This window comes from Mus musculus, chromosome 10, assembly GCF_000001635.26.
Source record: "Mus musculus strain C57BL/6J chromosome 10, GRCm38.p6 C57BL/6J".
Taxonomy (NCBI): Eukaryota; Metazoa; Chordata; class Mammalia; order Rodentia; family Muridae; genus Mus; species Mus musculus.
This window is the reverse complement of record NC_000076.6, coordinates 56,074,297-56,095,370: the sequence shown is the minus strand read 5'-3', so window position 1 is coordinate 56,095,370 and position 21,074 is coordinate 56,074,297. Positions and strand designations below refer to the sequence as shown.

Genomic DNA, 21,074 nt, shown 5'->3' with positions numbered 1-21,074 from the left:
CCTCACAATTCTAGTTGCTTTCTTGTTATCAACTGAACGGCAGGATCATACTTTCAGTTCTTATGTATTGGCCTTAGAGTTTCTACTGTTTTTCCTTCTCTTGTATCCATGGGGGTTACATTCCAGGATCAAAAGTGAATCCCTTAAATATTGCATAATAGTAAAGCTGATATATATTATGCTTTTTGTATGCTATTATATATATCTTATTGATAAATTAAGTATAAGAGATTAACAATGATCAATAACAATTGTATATTCTAAGATTGATTTGAATAATATCATTCTCTGAAACTGCTCCATTGTGCCACACTCTGCCACAGCATGTGACCCTCCAATGGCACACATGGTGCCCTTCTTCTTGTAATAATGTATGGTTCATACCACACATATGTGCTGAGATGAAATGAGGTGAATGACCACAGTGAAGTCACCCTGTAAAGGTTGCTTCAGCTCAGGTACTGTGATACCTGACAGTTGATCTAACCAGCAAGCCAACTACTGCATGCCCAGTGGGCACGTGGCATGCACAGGCTGTGACAGGTCCTAAGCCGTGTAGCACTGCAGCTCATAATACCTCACAGAACATACCCCAAGCCCCCTCTTTAACCTACTCAGCTAGTTCCAGGGCGACCACAGCTGCCGTCTGCTCTCAATAGAAGTGATTCACAAGGATATGAGCCTCATGGGATTAATGAGACTAGTACATGTTTTCCTTAAAGCTCTTTTTTCATTATGGTAATCCATACAATGTCCCGCCTTAAGCCACTGTCTTATCTAAGTTATGATAATATATTCTTAACTGATTTCTGCAAACTACCCCTATCTAATTTCAGACTATTCTGTAATGGCCACCAGAATTATCCCTACTTCATGAGTGTATTTTCTGACATTATTCTTTTAATTGTTACTTCAGAGCCTTCATGTTATTAATATATATGTACTTATTCATGTTTCTATTTTATATTTTAACACATACATTTATTTATGGGGCAATATATGCCTTTCAGTATACTATTCAATGTATAATATCAGGTCAGGTTAATTGCCTCATCCTGTTTGGATCATGTATTATTTATTTGTGTTAGGAACACTCAGACTCCTATCTACTGGTTATATTTTTATTTTCACGTTTTTTTTTTGTTTTTGAGAATTTCATGCAAGGGTGACTTAGAAAGGTCTAGAACCATCACTATTACTGATGTCATCTAGATGTTTGGGTCCCTCATATTCCTCTGGCCGTCTCTTATCTCTTTACTGTTTCTTGCCACTTTGCCTAATGTGTTCCTTCACTGTTGCTCCACTGTGCTAGGAATGCTCCCCACATAGGCTCCTTGTTCAAGCTGTGTGCTCTTTTGTTGGACCTTCTTCACTGGTGTCTCTGTGACTCGTCTCCCTTTTGTTCTTTGCTGACTTGTTACCATCGTAGGGTTCTTTTCAGATCACTTTGTTTTTAATCCCACAGTGACTACTCCGTGGTAGCAGCCCCTTTTGTACTCCAGTGTTAGATGTAAGCATTCATGGCTCTACCCTCCAAACTTCTCAAGGCTTTGCAGTTTCTGTAACTCGTCAGTGAAGCCAACTCATTTTAGAAATGATGAGTGATGCACTAGGAACATCCAGACTGTGAATGCACCCTTATAATCAAATAGTAACACCTGTTCATGCAGTAACATTAAGTGCCTATTGTTTGTGTTGATAATCTGTGTGTTTCATTTGCCTAGTTACCATAAGCTCATGCAACATCTGGTGATGGCAGTTTGACTATTTGTCCTAGATGGTAGCACATTAAAAGCCACACACCACTATGAAATTGAAACTATGCATATACAAATCTCAAGAGTGTACAGATGGATATTTTACATTATTCTTAGACATGAACTTATCAAAAAGTGAGTAAGCAAGTTACAAAAATAATACAAAGATCCTTGTCTTCTATCGAGTTTAAGATTTTGGTGTTGGGTCATCATAGCTATCTTGCATCCCTGTCTAGGTATTTAGTCAAATTGACAGATAAAATTAGGCACCATTAGGGTGCATCAGTCCTGGCCTTTCCTTTGTCTTTTTGGAGGTCAGCTATGAGGTTCCTTTCAAGGCGTTGGAACGACAGGACCAACTGTGGGCTGACTTGAGTTCATTTGCATTTTACTTTATTTTCTCTCTTGTGAATATATTTTTCTACCTTTCAGTGTTAAATGAGAATGGTGGAGAATATTTCATACCCATCTGCCTTTCCCAAGAATTTCCTGTCCATTGTTAGCTAGACTTGGCAGAAGGTAGACTGATCTTGCCTGGCTTACTACAACTTGCCCTAGAGCCTTTCTAAAGCCACCTCGATTAGTCCATCTGTGTTTCAAAGCAAAATGATCTTGTTTGTAAATTTTAAACTCTTGAGAATAAGATATTTCTCTTCCCTAAAAGTGGAGGAGGGAGGAATGTTTGGTCTTTTGTAATCTTAATGGGAATCTTGTCAAACAACATGGTTTTTCTGGGTTCTGCATTTGTATCATGAATTACATCAAGGCAGACTTTAATGTTATACTTGTCTTTTTCTCCCCATAATGAATTACATTTGGTTGAAGGATAATGTCCTTTTGATTCATTGTGTAATTAAATTTGTTAAACTTTGAGCTACTGGTCATTGCATGATTTTAAAAATCTTACATCATACATTGGTCTTAAGTCTTCATCGTCAAGTGAGGACTTGGTTGAGTCCTGAATTTTTTCATAAATAGAGTTGCTCCAGTTCACATGAATCATCCCATTGCCCACCTAGCTACTAAGGCCCCCCTCCCGTTTCATATGTTAATCGAGAGTGCAATTGATGGTCATTCTCATCTTCAATTCAGTAGCCTAAAAGAAGAGAAAGGTTGGCTAAATCTTTTTCTTCTGGTGTGCATGCGGGCATGCGTGAGTTTATGTGTGTGTGTGTTCCCTTCCTTGTTTTAACTAAGCATCATCTATCATCCTTGATTACTCCTTCGACACCACATATCCAGCTTACTAGGAGTTCACATGTATCTATTAGAATGTACCTGCCTCTCAGCTCCAGTCCTCTGCAACTGACAGGCCACTGCTTTGAGGGTTTGGGCATACAAGATGGGACGGGCACAAAAGCCCAGCATCCCCAACCCCTGCACATGTACGATAAATCTATGATCTTATCCTTGAATGCAGGTTCTTGGCACAAAGGCTGTGGTGGAATAAATCACACAATGGAGGACTTCCCCCCATCTCCTGAGAACTTGCAAAAGTCAGAAAATTTGGGGAATTTCAGTCTCTATGCCTCCTGTCATGTGGCACATGGCAGGGGCAGCTCTCTCCCTCCTCCTTCGTCTCTGTCTCAACTTTCTCTCCTAATGATCCTTGCTTAAGGATTTTACAGGGATTCCATTTTCCTTCTTTCTCTAGGCCCCACCATATTGCAGGCTCCACCACACTGAGCTGTCCTTTGTTTTGTTTTTTATCTGGGCTCTGAGGATTCACCTCAGACCCTTAGGAGAAGATGCTTCCCCATTGTACCCAGCCTTTATGGGTACACAGCTCCTTTATGCGCTCTGTATTTCTAACTGTCACTGTCTGACCTTGAACTTGCTTTGTGTTTAAAGCAGTCTCTTATTTACCCCATCTTCCTTTCTCTATGTTTTCGGATTTGCGCAGCTCAGTGTTTAACTAGATATCTAGTCTTTCGAGTGACTCCATCTGTACTGAATCTAAGCAGCAGCAGCAGCAGCAGTTCATCTTTTGACTTCTGTAAGTTGAGTGGAATGTTTTTCTTCACGGTCCTGGTGGACTTTTCTTTGGTTTTAGATCTTGTGAGTCATTGTAGCCAGGTTCTGGGCTACAATGTTATCGAACAGCTATTTTTGGTACACTTATGTACACGTTGAATGGGTAATATATGCTGTTGTGTCAAGATATGAAGTTCATATCATTTCTGAAGACATGAAAAGGTAGTGATAGGTTAGTGGACACCCATGTGCCAGTCATAATTCATCAATAGTCTGTATTCTGTTGGGAAACTTTGGGTTTCTTCCTGGCCAACAACTCATTAGAGAGATATCCCTCACTGAACAATAGGAATCTGGTATATATACTATCCTTTCATTTCTCCTACCTCTTTCCAGATTTCTCCCACATCCCTACACAGCCAACTTCATGTTCTATCTCTTTCCTGAGATCTAAAGCCAAAGATCCAAAAAAGATAAACTAAAAACAAGCAACAGCATGAGAGAGAGAAAAAAAAGGCACACAACAAAACCTGGAGTCCATTTTGTGTTATTCATCCATTCCAGGGCATGAGGCCTGCCCTGAAGTGTGGTTGACACACCCAGTGACACTTCACTAGAGAAAGCTGATTTTTTCCCTTTGTCAGTGGGTATCAACTACAGATAACTTCTTGATTAGGGCTGGAGCCCATGTCTACTTCTTCTCTCAGTGCTGGGGCCTTGTCTTGTTTGAACCTGTTTAGGCCTTGTGTATGCTGCCACAGTCTCTGTGTGTGCACATGTGGATCAGTCCTGTTGTGTCTAGAAGGCCCCGTTTCCTTGGTGTAATCCATCACCTCTAGTTCATACACTCGTTCTGCCTCCTGTTCTCTGTAGACCTTGAACCTTGAAGGGAGGGCTTTGATGAAGATACCCCATTTAGAATTGAGAGCTCCAAAGTCTCTCATGCTCTGCACAGGGTCCAGTTGTGGGTCTCTGTAGTAATTCTCATTTACTGAAGGCTATGGTTTGGGTGAGGCATGGTTTTCTGAGGTTTCCTTTCGATATCCTAATGCTTCTCATTTCCAGAAAAACAGTTTTGATACTGCCATTTTCACACTATCATCTTATTCAGTAAGCAAAATGACTTACATTAATGGCAAAATCATAATTTCATTATTCCTTCTGTAATTAATTATTGAAAAGCTTTATGGTAGTTTGTAGTCTTAATGGATTTGCTAATGTTCCCTGATGAGTCTTTAGGTAATGGGTCAACTATATTTGTTGTTATTGCTATTGTCTTTTGTTTCTTCTGCGTTATTGTTTTTTTGTTTTGGGGAACAGGATCTTCTATATTTCAATTGGCTTTGAATTTATGGCAGTCTTCCTGTCTCAGTCTTCGTGCTAGAATTATAGGTGCCCACCACCTAGCCTGGCTACAAAGAATGTCCTTCATTTGTGATGATATAGGTACAGTTTGAAAAATCCTGATTAAATATTAATAATAACTTCTGAAGCAAAGATTACAATTGTAAATATTTAAAAATAAATCTGAGTTGTCAGTATAGTAGTAGCTCATGGCTCTAGTCTCAGCTCTTCAAAAGCTGAGGCAAAAGGATTGCTGCAAGTTTGAAAGCAGTCTGGGCTTCAGAGTGAATTCCAGGCCAACCAGGGCTATAAAGTGAAACTGAGACTAAAAAGGAACTTGAAATAACCGTGTAGATAGTCTTATACCATTGGTATCCCAAGGCTCAGGAATGTTTTGGAATCTGAAGAATGCCCACACCGTGCTCTACCTGACTGCTCCTTTTCTCCTCTCCGTAGGTTACTAAGTGTGGTGTGCTGTGATCTGGATGCGCTTCTCTTACTGGAGGCTCAGTATCAAGTATCTAACATGTTATTACATGCTCAAGAAGAAAATACCTTTGAGATCTCTGAGAACCACAGGTTAGAATAAAGAAACATACAACAACAACAACAACAACAACAACAACAACAACAACATCATCAACAACAGACAGGGCAACATGAGAATGATAGACTCAGCAACTCACCTTACAAATTATTTGACACTAACAAAGTTATTATAGTTACAAATTATTTGAAACTAACTTTCAGTTGGAATTACTATGTTTAAATGAAGGAGTAGAAGACCATTCAAGCATGAATGTCCCAGAAAGATAATGGTATATGTTTTTGGAGAGTACTACACGTAATGTTTGTTTCTTTGACTTAGTATTTTTTGTCTTTAGTTTTCACAAAGTCCTACTATTTTTAAATTCATATTATTTTCTACAGTGACCCTTTGAATGCAATGCTTTGTTTTACATCTCTCTTAGAGCCATATTGTCTCCAGTTTCCAAATTATGTCAGCTTATAGCCATGCATTCTCATTATCTGCCAAGTGAGGGTTAGATCTGTTTTGTTTTTTTTTCCTACTTATAAATCACACTTGCCATTACCTCAATCTGGCTGTCATTTATGGAACACACATTCTGTGGCCATCATTGCTCTCATATCTGTAATTCAGAACATAATAGCATGCCTCCTACCTACCAGGTCATGGATAGGGTATGTCATTGGATGTTGAGGTTTAATATAGAAAGGAAACATCAGCAGCATCAGAAACTGCTCATCAGCACCTTGTGTGTTGTAGTCTCAGGCCACTGTAGAGCACAGGCAAAGCTTTTGTCTCCTTGGCTGTCAGCCTAGTTTTCAATGGCTGAGCCATCTCTCCAGTCCAATAGGAGTTTTCTTAAAGATACAATTCAGTCACTTCAGAAATAATATGGGTCCTAATCTCATTTCTGTAAGTATAGGATCATTTATCAAGGACATTCTCTTATTAATCTCACTAGTCTCATGTCAACTGTCAATCAATTGCTTCCTCTTTACCAAAGAAGTGGTAATATATATATTAAAAAGTGAATATAGCCTTTTGTACTATAAATATGCTGATGGCCAGTATGTTTTGCAGATACTTTTTTATTTCTCTGTGTGTGTGTGTGTTATGTTGTATATGTGATATGTTGTGTGTGTGTTGTGTATGGATGTGGTATGTATTTGTGTATATTTATGTATATGTGTGTATGTATGTTTGTGCATGTGTGGATATGTGTGTGTGTATGTATGTATGTATACATGTGTGTTTATGTGTTTGTGTGTTTCTTTACAATCTAGTGACATAATGTAAAAATCAGACCATATTCATTTAAGAAGATAGGAAAATTGATTTATATTTTCTTTCAGGAACTTTATAATTGATGGATTATCAGTAGAGAGAAATCATGTTCTCGTAAGGATTAATCTTATTGGTGGTCCTTCAGAGCGGATATTGCCTCCAAGGATGCTTGAGAAGGTGAGTGAAATATTTTGACACGTTTAGAGCACTAAGCAACATTTTCCAATTGACTATACACCAGTATTCCATTTCTGTTGTTTGACAAACTTTACAAAATGGATAGGCTCATTCAAAATAAGAGTAGTCTTGTCTCCAAGAGCGCATGAGTTGCCTGTGTGTGCAAGAGCAGTAGATTATTGTTTCATTGCATACTTGTCTTTATTCTGGGTGTCCTTGAGTATTTGAACTTTGAAGTTTCTCTTTGTCATGGTCTTTCCCTCTTGTGCATTTACTCTTGTTTTGTCTTATGGAGTCCTTATGGTATTATGGAGGATGGCTGTCCATAGAACTTTCTAACAACTACCCTGAAAAGATGAGCTACAAATCATTGGTAGAAGACATTTGTGGGGCAAAAGAAAATACAGTGCCTTTTAAACATTGTATTTTTCTTTTCTTGGAAAAAAAAAAAGAGCAACTCCACCATTATCAATCCTAGTCAGAAGAATAAGTTATCATATGTCCAAGTTGCTTAAAATTTCTATTACATTTTGTGTATTGCCTTTAAGGAGTAGTTGATCATAATAGCAAATAACTTTTGATGAATTGGACAAGATGTTTATGAGAAGAAAAGTTAATTTCAATGAACGATACTTCAAAGTTCAGTATCTTAATGCAGCTTGTTATCTGCTGTGTCTTTAGGGGGATGACCCATATCCTTGGCCAATGTTTTCTTCATATCCATTGCCACACTGCTATCAGTCAGAAGGTCCACGAAGTGCTGATCTAAAACAAGGTAAATCTTTCCTATCAAATGACATTCCAGTGCTTTTATAATTTCAGAAAGCGGCTGTAAGAAAGGGAAGTGCTGATTTCCATCAAGCATGTATACATAAACCCATGGCTGCCCGCTCCCTCTAGGTTTTACCACTTAACTCCTGTTTTTTGTTTAGCTAGTAACTCTATGAGGTCAAAAAGTAATATTTGCAGCGATGGCATAACAAATGTCTTCATTAGCAAAAGATGCTTTGTTTAAAGACTGAGTTGGCAGTGACTACAGAGACAGCCCATCAGTTAAGAGCAATTTGCTGTTCTTGCAGAGAACCCCAGATCAGCTTCCTCAGCCATCTTTAACTCCAGCTCTGTGGTCTCTGACAACCACCACTGGCTCTCAGGACATTCAGCACACATGTGGTACAGGAAGACAAGATACTCATACACAAAAAAATAAATACATCTTTAAAACATTATTTTTTTCCAGAAATCTAGATCAGTAGCTACTGATTAGTTAAATTCTGCACACACAGAAGTTTGTTTACCAAAGTGTTTTTTTTCAAAATTAGCTGCTGTGTTTGCATAAACTGTATGTACTTCAATTTGAATTACAATGAGAAATATTTTATCCATCTTCGGAGGCATCATCACAAATGGTAGTTGTACAGGTGTGCTGTATAACATGAGTGAAATAGACAAAGTAGTGTGCTAGGATAGCATAAAATTAAACTGCCTTGCCAAAGATTTTTTTTTTTTTTTTTTTTGGTTTTTTGAGACATGGTTTCTCTGGGACTCACTTTGTAGACCAGGCTGGCCTCGAACTCAGAAGTCTGCCTGCCTCTGCCTCCCGAGTGCTGAGATTAAAGGAGTGCGCCACCAATGCCTGGCCCCAAAGAAAGTCTTATATGATGTGTGTAGTTTAGACTGTTTGTGAGCTTTGGAGGGGAAAGCATCAGTGGGCAAAGGCAAGGTTCAAGCAAAGGAGCTGAGCTCGAGGATATCATACTCTGCTGGTACCATGCCAAGCGGTCCTAGGCCAGGAAACTCCTACAAGAATTATGAGGACCTACGATCACACTTTGCATTATTTTCTTAGTCGATTATTAACATCAACATCTTGTGCTTTGTAATGCTGTCAAACTTACGTTGGAAAGAAGTCATGTGTAAAAGATATATTCTACATTCACTTTATGTGCTTTCAAGTTTGGGCTTTGGTTTCTCTGTTGCATGACATAATCTATTACGTTTTCAGACACTTGGGAGTAACGGTGTGCATTTTTCAGGAGGAGTCCTTGCTGTGGTGCCTTTGAATGTTTTCATGCTCACCCCCATCCTTCGGGGAACCCAGGCCACTTTCAGGTGTTTGCTCTCATCCTCGTTTGCTCTAAGTCTTTCTGTTAGGCTGTTTATGCTGTAGCTTTGGTCGTTCTGTTATTATGGTACATGCTTCTTCTCTACTGTGCATTTCATAAATACTATGTTCAGGGGGATTCCCAGGAATTATAAACCACACATCAATACCTGTTTGTTTGTTTGTTTGTTTCAGTACCTCAACCTTTTTCTTGGGTTTTCCTTGACAGGATGCAGCACTGTTTCCTTTGCTAAGTTTCATTTGCAGTTAGACATTTCTTTATTACGTTTTGAATAACAGATTCACTGTCAGTTTTATTAGCTGACTTCCACCTTTATTTTGGGAATTTGAACAAAGGAAATGAAAATAAGGTATAAATAATATCTCTCCAAGGATAAGCGTATCCATCACTACCTAGGAATCAGTACAGATTTAAGTGTATTTTTACTCCATTCAGATGTGATTTATAAAAGAGCAATAATGGATTTATGTTCTGCCAGTAGGTGCCAGACAGTTGTAGGGTGTTTCCAGGTCAGTTTACTCTCCTGTTCTCTTAAATGAGTATTTTCAAAACTCTTTTCTCTCTTTCCCATTCTCCATCCTTCCTTTAGACAATAACCAAACCTCTCATTTTGCTGGAAGAGAAAGGGTAGGGAGCATCCATGTATTACTAATGCACATCAACTCTTTGACCGCCCACATGCCCGCTTGGCCTTCAGTGAGAACTGGGAATAGATGGCCTTTGCTGATTTGCAAAAGCCAATGTACACATATTCCTGGCTTCCCCCCAGTGATAGTGACTCTGACAGTTCTTTCTTTGTCTCTCATTTTTAGATCTTCATCCTGAGAACCTACAATGTGTCCATAATTACCTGATTCTAGGCTTAGAAATAGTGTGTGTGTGTGTGTGTGTGTGTGTGTGTGTGTGTGCGTGTGCATGTGTGATTGTGCATTGGGTTGAGTGAAATAAGCCAGACAAGCAAAGGTTGACATACACATATATATGAACATATTCTCTTTTTCTGGAGGACCCTCCAATACTCTTCAAGATGCATAGCATACTTGGATGGAGTTCACCCTTAAGCCTTCATCAGTTTCTGCTGCAATTACCTACTTTTTTAAATTAATGTGTATTAATTGTACAACACAATCAGTTGTATTAGGGCATGCTAATGCACATCTATTATGTACTGTGGTAGTTTCTACCCTCTCTTTGACTTCTGTTATCTCCCTTCCCATTTTCTTCTTCTTCCTCTTCCAGGTAGCCTTCTATTTTCATTTCTTTTTCCAAAAACTAGAGTCTGCATTTAAAATAAAATGAGATACTTGTTTTTTTTTTTTTTTTCATTTGGTATATTTCAGTTAACATTGAAGACTTTCTGTTCTATGGAAGTGGTTTTCTCTTTGTGGTTAAATAATATTCAACTGTGTGTATATACCACTCTATCCTCCATTGTCAAGTCTCTGTGTTGCTTCTGTAGCTTGGTTTTTGTGAGTACTCTGTGGTATAAATGGATATACAATATCTCTGCATGCTGGCTTAGATTCCTTTAGGTATATGGTCAGGAACGGTATACCTGGATCATATGGTTATTCTGCTTTTAGTGTTTTGGGAAATCTCCATACTGATTCTATAGTAACTGTACCAGTTTACATTTCCATCAACAGGGTTTAAGAATTTCCTCCTACCCACCCCCAATTCTAGTTTTGGGACCTGGCAAGAAGGAGCCGGGATTGGCAAAAGGCAGGGTGCTGAGAGGGTTCATAGATGAAGCAAAGTTGAGTTTGCCATGAGAATCTATGGATTCAGGGAGTGGAGGCAGAGAGGCAATACAGGTCACTGCAGTTGGTCTACTATGTGGCTGGGGGTGACAAGGGGCATTAGAATTGGAGGACAGGTAGAGGGTGAGGATTGCTACCTGATTCCCTGGATGGCCAGTGGGTTTCCTGGGAGACGTTACCATCGGTGTTGGAAGATGAGACAAATTTGTAGAAGGGACAAATTTGTTCAAAGGACAAAGGGAAAACTGTAGATATGTTTAGTTCCTTTGAACTGGGGGCAGAGAGGAAGCAGAGGGTGTAGCAGTCAGGTTGCTACCAAGCTGGGTATAAAATTGGGGAGGTGGCAAGGAAGGAGAGTGGGCCGAGTGAAAAGTGCTTACCTGTTCCCCAGCTAGAGTGGCCCTGGTTGCCAGGGAAGGCACCTCTGTTACTGATTTTCAAGTCACAGTCAGATCTTTTGAGCTTCTTTGCTGTTCCTGACATTTTTGTGTTTCTTGACCAATGTCTCCCTCAGAGCATGTTCTTTAGCCCTCCATAACTATTCTTTCTCAGTTAGCTTCAAAGGCTTCAAAATGAGGCCATGCAATAGCAATCTGTCTTTGTGTGGCTTATTTACTAAGCACACTATCCCAGAGGTTGGTCTATGATGTCACAATGACAGGACTTGGGCCTTTTTAAAGCCTAAACTTCCTACTGGACCTTTCCCATGAGCCAAAAAGGATAGTGTTTATTTCTATTTATTTGTTTATAACTTTGTGTGTGTGTGTTCCTATTCTTGTATCTGCTTGTGCACATATGTACATGGGAGGGGGTAAGGAGGCAGGGTCTCAGTGGCCTAGAACTTGTCAATAGGCTACATTGACTGGCCTGGAAGCCTCAGGCATCCTGATGTCTGTGCCACCTCAGTGCTGGAATTACAAATGTCCCACCATTGCCCTTGTGAAGATTATATGCACAGTACAGGGGACTGCCAGGGCAAGGAAGTGGGAGTGGGTGGGTTGGGGAGCAGAACCAGGGGGAGGGTATAGGGGACTTTCGGGATAGCATTTGAAATGTAAATGAAGAAACTATCTAATAAAAAATAAAAATAAAATAAGTGTCCACCATGCCCACATGGATTCTGCAGATTAAACGCAGGTCTCTGTGCTTACAAGGCACGCACTTTATGGTCTGAGCTATTTCTCAAACCCTTATTCTATCATATTTAAATTTGCAACTCCATTTCTGTCCTTCATTATATTGAAAAATTCAAGAGAGTACTTATGCCTTTACCTTATGTTCTTCTTTCTCGAACCTCCTGCAAGCCAATTATTAGGCTTTCTACCTAGCACTCTAGCTCATGGATATGCCAGCCTCATCTTAATGCTCATTTAACTTAGACCTAGCAACAGCAGAGAAAGTCCTACCCTTGTCCTCCTCATCTTCATCTCCTTCCTCCTCCTCCTCCTCTTCTGTGTCTTCCCCCTTCTCTTTTTCCCCTTCTTAGTTTCAAATATTGTTTTGTTTGTCTCCTGGAAAATTTACCTGTTAATTTTTTCTCCTGCATTTGTGATAAATATATCTCTGATTATATCCCTTCCTTCCTTCCTTCCTTCCTTCCTTCCTTCCTTCCTTCCTTCCTTCCTTCCTTCCTTCCTTCCTCTAGTCTTTCACATCTCCTTAACTCTTGAATTTTGGAGTGCACTGGGTCTCAGTTCTGAGTGTTCTTTTGCTTTTACTGGCCATTTTGCTGTTGTGAGGATCTTAGCTTGTCTTGTCAGTGAGGAGATGCTGCCCAGTATCCTAGGGGCTGTCAGATTGCTGTCTCCAGCTCTTATCCCTGCCATAGATTCTGGTCACATGTTTCTGTTCTCTTGACATCTCTCTAGGAAAGTTGGTAAGTGCATCAGACAACATGACTGTGATCATTTTCTGACACTCTCTTAAAATCTGTTCCTTTGATATTATTCCCCAATTCAGACATGGCAACTTTTGTGTCTCCATTCCTTGAGGCAATAAGCCAAAGGGTATTTCCGTGCCTTTCCTTCCTTTAAGCCCCACAAGTAATCTGACAGCAAGTCATATTGACACCACAGATCTAAACTAAATCCTCTTTTGCCTCATCCAGCCTGCCTGTATTCAGTCTCTTCTCACACAGCAGCCTGAATGATGCTCCTGCAACACCTATTGGATCATGGTGCTTATGTTTACTCTTCTAGGCAAAATCTCTCTTCTTTGGCTTAGAAGGCTGTGCCTTCGCCATAGCCCTCCCAGCACAGGTTTTGTTTTAGAAAGAACTGTACAATTCTAGAATTATTTATTCTCTCATTTTCCACGTGATAGGAAGTTATTTATACTGCAGTTCCATTTGTGAACAACCACAAACGTGTGAATCAGATGGTAGTCCTAATTTCACAGTAGTACCTGCTGTATCCTGCTAAGACATGCCACTCCCATCCCCAAACTCATCTGTGGTTCTATATTACAAAGAAAATGATCTAAGCAGTGGCAATCATGTGAAGATAACTTCAGGAAGAGCTCTTGCAAAGATATATTAAGTTTATAAACTTTATATGTCATTCTGATTGTCCTAATATCTTTACCATGATTGAAGATGAGGGAGGAAAACAGGAATGCCACAGGAAGTAAAATTATGTCTCGTTTTCCCTCAAACATAAATATGGAAATCAGAACTCTGTGAACTTAATGAGGAAAATGTAACCACCTTCTTGTTTAAAAAGCCTTTTAAGTCAGAATTAAATTGGTTGAAACAGTTATACAGTGACTTTGCAGTACTGTGTTCAAACTAGTAATTACTAGAAGGGTTCATATATTTTGTACTCTGCTTTTTGATTCAGAAGCAATAATTCATTGATTATGACAGGTGTCAGGTTAGTCATCATTTGCGCACAAAATTTTAGGATGTTATTTCATTGTTGAAAAAAATCATTTCAGTTATGTGCACACGATGGACTGATCCTCATTCTTCTACATCCTCTTTTAGAAGGGGCTTCTAGATTTATCCTGTGTGCTGCAGTTGACATCTCCTTATTGGTTAAATAGTCTCCTGTTAGCTGCTCAGCGTCAGTATGAGCTGTGAAATGATTCATCTCTATAAACACGAGTCTGGAGGCATTATCTAGTTCTGACATCTCTTCTGGCTATCATTTCAATGCAGCATTATAAAAATTTATGTGGCCCTATAAAAGCTAATGATTTCCATGTATATGTATACACACATATATGTGCACATACATGCATGTGAGCACAGAGCATCAAAGGCAAACATATTGCTTATAGCACCAGTAATTAATACTTGGAATATACTGGAACTGTGCTAGTGTAATTTATATTGTTCATTTTGCAGAAGACAAAAACTGACTCTGTGACCACAAAACAGGTGCAGGTTAGCATGTTAGAAGCTACCCTCAGGAACTGCTGGAAGGTAGCTCATGGGCCCTACTGTTTGCAACAGGATGCTCATACGATGGTATAAAGACATGTTTGTTTTTATTCTCCAAGTTCCCCCAGGAGTTTTCAGGACCTATTGACCAGTCTGCTCTACTTTATTCTGTTTGCCTGAACTTAGGGTGAAGACTTTTGTTTTGTAGGAGGCAAGAGAAATGTAGACTTCCATGCTGAAATTGAAGTATAGTCTGAGGAACTGAGTAGCACACTCCAGATGCTAAGAGCATTAGAGAGAAATATTTCAGAAAAAAATATGACGATTTATGCTTTTTTCTCTGTCTGACAGTCCTTTATTATTTTTAAAAATTACTTTCTCCCAACTGAGGAGAGGGCTTTCAGGATAAAGGACTTGCTGAGAAAGTATGAGGATCTGAGTTCTGATCCTTAGCCACCACATAGAAGCTGACTGGGTAGAATGGTACATATTTGTTGGAAGAAAATATAGACAGATCCTATGGATGCATTTGCCAGCCACTCTGGCCCAAACTGCAAGTTCTGGGTTCTGTGAGAGACCCAGTCCTAAAATACAAAACTGAGAAACAGTTCAAATGTGCCAACATAAACCTCTGGCATCCATCTGTATCTGCACAGGTAAGCACACAAGCATACTTGGGCACATACAAATATGCTACAGAGAAAGAGAGATAACACACATTGCCTTTATATGACTGCCATAAGCAAATTCTATTATGTTATACCCCAGATATCTTGATGCTATGGTACTACATGTAGCATGTTGCCAGGGGCAGACCATGGACTTCAAGGGGATGAAAGAAGAACACACACACACACACACACACACACACACACACACACACACAGCTGAGAATGGGTGGTCTGCACTCTCTGGGAGACTCAGCATGTTAATTATATACAGTTCAATGGAGAGGCGGATTATTGCATTCTGGGTAATGTTGTAACAGATAAACACGGAGGCAGGGCTTCTGGGTCAAGAAGACAAGTTTAGCTCATCTCCATCGGAACTGTCTCAGTAGTGGACCATTGACAGGTTGTACATGTCCAGGCAAGGAAAACTGTGGTAAGCATTTTCTTCACACACCAGCAATGTCCACATGTGGACCAGAGGAGGATGTTGCCATCTTTCTGAGCCTTACTGTGGGGCAAAGGGTTTTCCCGGGGGTATAAACCTTCAGGGTCCTTGACATGGCCACATCCATGTCAACAATACACCTTCACTCAGGACTTCTTGCACTCAGGGCTTCTATGTACTGTGGGATTTCCATTTTATTGTGATGTTATTTTGATGTACAGTTTTCTCAGTGCGTACTGGAGAGTATGTTGTCTGTCTTTTCTTTTGTGTATTGCTAAGTCCATTAATAAGTCTCTCAGGAAAGCACTAGCTCACTGGTTGTTTTTGCAGGTCTTAGAAATGTGTATGGGTCATTTGTTGAAAGCTAAAAATACACTAGGACCTTCTCACAGAAGGGAATGTTTTAGTGTTCCTAGGAACTCCTTAGCAACCATTCCTCCTTCCAGAAGGTTGGCTTTCTTGTGTGTAAGTGAAGTGACAGCTAGTGAGCCGCCTGTGTAAACATGTGCACTTCTTCTCTGTCCTTTCTCCTCCTTGACCTTCATCTCTGTCGCTTCTGTGGTAGTCATCCTTCAGATTCCAGAGCAACCATACAGACATTTTTCACTGCCGTTAATAGCTTTTTTGAGATATAATTAATGTATGATATAATTCATCCATTTAAAGTACACAGTTAATTTGTTTGTTTGTTCATTTTTCTAGACTGAATGTCTCTTTGTATCCCTGATTATCTTGGAACTTGCTCTGTAGACAAGCCTAGCCTCGAATTCTCAGAGATCTGCCTGCCTCTACCTCCTGAGTGCTGGCTGGGACTAAAGGCATGTGCCACCACCACCTGGCCAATTTGTTTATTTTTAGTATATTTATAGACATATTCACTCACAGCCTCAAAGTGATAAAATCAGCAAAATTAACCAGATACAAGCAAAAATCAGATAAAATCACCCTGTACTAAAACCCCTGGAACTGTGAACCAAAGAAATCGGTGTTGTCTTTGCTGATTTCTCAAGGTATCAAGGGTCTAAGGAAGTCGGACCATATCCACACACGTTTAATGTCATGAGGAATCAAGATGAGATTTCTTCTCCCATCAAATGCTGCCTTTCAGACCATTGTCATTAGACTCTGGGAATTATTTCCAGACTAATCTGAGTGACTCTGCCTCTCAGCTGTGGCATCCTCAGATCTGACTGAACATCCACAGCACATGTAGTTGAACGTTCCTTGAAGTGCACTCCAGTATACATCTTTCCTGAGCTGGGTACCCTCTTTACACTCACTTTATTATCTACAAAATGTCATTGTCATTTTCAATGGCACATAAAGGTACGTATAGCTATCCTTTTACCCCATTTTTCTCACAATTAAAAAACCAAACTGTACAACATCCCATTGTACAGTTATTCCAAATCTATCCTTCTGTAGTGTCAGGGTTCTACTTTTATTGCTTCTTTCATCATATTTCTACGTATCTGATGGGAAATTGATTTTCTGCCTCATGAGAAAATTCTCTTACTACTACATAAGAGTGAGTTCCTTATTGATAATCATTCTCTTTAATGCAATGTGCCAGCTAGTATTAAAATACAGATAAATTCTTCTGATATCTTCCCTTATGACAAAACGGTTATTTCATCTTAGAGTCCATAACTGTAAATGGCAATAGCTCTTAATTATGGACATAATACAAACTATAAGCAAATTCAGGACAAATTTGTCGGCTTATAAGTTTTGAGGTTTGAATAAATTCAGTATAAGTGCTTAAACCTTTAAGCTCTATATGTGACTGTCTGTAGGAGTCATACCATGCCTTAGTTGAGTCCATGAGCTCCCTGCGGTGCTGCACATCTGCTATCTGCATTGCTCTGACATATTACAGCACATTATGAGGGGGCATATAAGTCCACAAGCACCGTGAGTTATGTACTATGCAATAGAAAAGGGATTTTTTTTTTCTCCTGGATACTTTCTTTTGAGATAGGGTTGCACATATCTCTCACTGGCCTGGAACTCAATCAAACTAGCTATGTTCTTAGTCTTTCTTATTTCTATATTGTTTTTCTTTTTGGAATTCAGATTTATTCCCTGAAGATCAACTCATTACGTGAGGGGTCTGGTAAGATAGTAAGACTACTAAACTTCTGAAGAATGGGGATGTATCTTTATGTGCTTATCTCCTTAAAAATGGAAATAAATGAATCTGTAACAATGAGAAGTATACCATACACTTTTTCTTGAGTACAACCCTAACCCTCACGTTTTCAAACTTTGCTTATTTCTCCTCCAGTAAATATTTAGTCAACAAGTATAAAAAAAATGAAGTGATGAATTGAGGAAAATGAATACTCTGCTTTAAATATGTTCTATCTTGAACATATTTAAATATACAGTTCTTTAACAAATACTAGGAAGCCTTTAGATGTTATGTTAAGTTTAAAAATGACAAATGTCACATATCCTCTCATATATGGAATCTAGACTAAAAAGAAAAAAAAGTAAACAGGAGGTTAATGTGAAAGAGGAAGGAAACTATAGGGGCCAGAGAAGGTAATGAAGGTATATAGGAGCAAAATGCATGTTTTAGTCAACCCTCTGTTGCTGTGAAGAGACACTATGACCACTGCAACTCTTATAAAGGGAAAAGATTTAACTGGGCTAACATACAGGTTCAGAGGTTTAGTACATTGTTGCTATGGAAGGAAGAATGGTAACATGCAGGTAGTGGTGATGCTGGAGAGATAGCTGAGGGTTCTACATCTAGAGCTGCAGGCATATGGAAGAGAGAGAGGGAGGGAGGCAGGCAGGGAGGGAGAGAGAGGCAGAGACAGAGAGACACAGACACAGAGAGAGACACACAGAGACACAGAGAGAGAGACAGACAGAGAGAGAGACAGAAAGCCATACCCACACACACACACACACACACACACACACACACAGAAAGAGAGGGACACACAGAGAGATGCACCACCTAATAGTGCCACTCCAAGGTGACCAAGCATTCAAGTCTGTGAGCCTGTGGGGGCCATTCTTATTTAGATAATCACAGCACATTATACACATATATGAAAATGTGATGAAACCTGTTTGACTAATTATAGCATGGAATGTTGTGTACATTTCCAAATTTAGAGTTTGGTAAATGCCTGCTTGTATTTCATGTGCTTCTTGGAAAGTATTCTGTTGCTTATTATAATATAATCTGAAATGATGGCCATATTAATAAAAGAATAGGAACTCAAATGGAAATCACTAATTCCACAAATAAGCTTCATGATGCAATTCTGGCTGTATGAAGTAGCTTGGGGATCTCTTGGTACTTACCTTGAGATTTCTGTTCCTCCCATAGCATCTCTTACATGTTTATATGTGGAAATTCACAATCTCGTATTGAAATTAAAGGACGGCTTGTTTCCTGAGTGAACAGTAGAGCGTTTTTGTATTTATTTTAAGTTGATGTTACTTCTTCTTTTAATTATTTTGTGTTACATAGTCTACTTTTTTCATTGTGTATAATATTATATGATAAATGTCATATTTGAATTATGCATTTAAATTATGTAATATTTCAAATTATTACAAATGAAGTGAGAAATTCTATTCTTCTGTGTAACAGGAGTGCTTGCATTCAGAGAGGAAACAATGTCAGTTGTCAGTGGTGAATATCAGAAATGGGGAGCTTTTTGTATTTCTTTTCTTTCTTACTTGTTTTTTGCATTTTCTTCAATGGGAGTTAGAATAGTTTAAATTGAATATTTTCATTTTCTCCTAGTTTTTCATAGATACTTTTTATGTATGTGGATCTAAAGAAGCATATGGAGGAGTGGCATGCCATTTTCTGTCTTGTAAGATATAGCAAGCTAATTTGGGGGTAGAAAAATGGTATTTTTTTATAGTGACTTCATTAGAGCTGAATTATAATAGCTGGTATTGATTTATGATATTCAGTTTCTAGAAATACTATTATGACATTTGAATTATATAGAATAGTCTGCTATTTAAAATGGTGCTTGAAGCCAAAAATGAAATTTTTATATTTAGTGACATTCTAAATATGTATGTGTGTGTGTATGTATGTGTGTGTGTGTGTGTGTGTGTGTGTATACACATATATATTCATCTTATTACAGACCCCTGTATTACACCCAGAAATTGGTCAGAATTATAGAAATGTCATGATTGTCCTATTGTTGTGGTAAAACACCATAGCAAAGCAACCTAGAGAAGGAAAGGTTTACTTGCACCTATGGTTCTAGAGATAAAGGGTCCATCTGGCAGGAGGTGTCACTCATGGCAGCTAGAGCAGTGACCTGGGTCTTCACATATTAAATCACATGCAGGAAACTGCATGAATGGGGACTGGCAGTTGGTTTTAAACCCTAAAAGTCCACTCCTATTGCCATACTTCCCCCAAGGAGACCACACCTCATAAGCCTCTCCAAACAATGCTACCAACTGGAACCAGTGACAGAGCCCGCGGGAGACACTGTCATCCGAACCACCACAGTGGCACAGGCTGATAATCTAAGTGCCTAGAGCCTAGAGCTATAGGCCTCAGGTCTCACAACTTTGAGACCACCCCATTCTATATGAGTCACTGTCTCATAGATAAAATATACTATTAAAAATACCATTAAACATTATTTAATCATTAAGGGTTTTCTTGATGCTGTCCTTGTGTGTGTGTGTGTGTGTGTGTGTGTGTGTGTGTGTGAGTATGGTGTTCACTATGTACCCCAGGATGGCCTTGAACTTGGACCAATCCTACCAGCTTCATCAGCTTGTGTGCTTCTAAGGAAATAGTGGTTCTCTGTCAGGCTATTAGTCTCATTTGCTAATTATAGAATTAAAGTTCAGAGGAAAGCTTAAGGGCCATTTTATTAAAGTTTGAGAGAGAAAATACAGGTCAGACAAGCTAGGAGGAGAGGGATGGAAAAGAGGAAGGAAGTCTTGCTTTTGAGTTAGGGTCTAAGCCAGGCAACATGTTCAACAATGGAGAGCACCAGTCAGCTTCATGATGGAAGTGCAGGGACTCCAGAGAAAGTCTGAAAAAGCACAGACTGTCAAAGAAAATTTGGTGAGGCTCTGGGACAGTATTTGTAAACAGAGGTAGAGATGTGAGAAGGCAAACTTACACTTTTCAAATTAAGACTCAAAACCAGGCAGACTTCTCAGTATAGCATGACAGAAACCCTGCAAACAACTGCCTTGGGAGAGGGACCTCTGTAGAGAGACAGTGCATTATTGCATCAAGGGGAAAGTTATTGCTTCCATCTCTATAACACAACTTCAGGTAAGTCAGCTGATTGACAGGCCCAGGTGAATTAACTTTCAAGGGAAGTGGCAATCGTATATACCATTGTAATCTGTGCAACAGATTGGCAAGTCATGTCTCCATTGCGGGCCAAAAGTTGAACTCTGATTCTGTTCTTTGACCAGGAAGAAGATGCTTTTCTGTAATAGACTTGAATAAAGACTATATATCTCCAGTTTTTCCTCTTGCATCTTAAATCTTAAGGAAGTGTTGTAGTGATGTTTAACTTTCTGGTATTGTCAGGGAAACAGGAATTGGGGTCCAAAGTTGACCATGAGGGAACAATGGATCCTCAGTGGCTTCCAAGCTAC

General features: G+C 39.2%; 2 protein-coding genes across 3 annotated transcripts in view; one reads left to right on the top strand and one right to left on the bottom strand.

The window, feature by feature from the left end:
• Msl3l2 (MSL3 like 2) overlaps positions 1–11,536 on the bottom strand; it is a 33,046-nt gene extending 21,510 nt beyond the window's left edge. The window contains exon 1 of the mRNA XM_006512876.4: positions 11,332–11,536. The gene's annotated coding sequence lies outside the window, so the exon portion shown is untranslated. The remainder of the gene's footprint in view (positions 1–11,331) is intronic.
• Tbc1d32 (TBC1 domain family, member 32) overlaps positions 1–21,074 on the top strand; it is a 214,676-nt gene that overhangs the window by 133,598 nt on the left and 60,004 nt on the right. For both annotated transcript variants that reach the window (NM_001033385.3, XM_011243191.3), the window contains exons 23-25: positions 5,532–5,654; positions 6,957–7,065; positions 7,747–7,840. In NM_001033385.3, the coding sequence (NP_001028557.2) occupies positions 5,532–5,654; positions 6,957–7,065; positions 7,747–7,840 (326 nt within the window). The remainder of the gene's footprint in view (positions 1–5,531; positions 5,655–6,956; positions 7,066–7,746; positions 7,841–21,074) is intronic.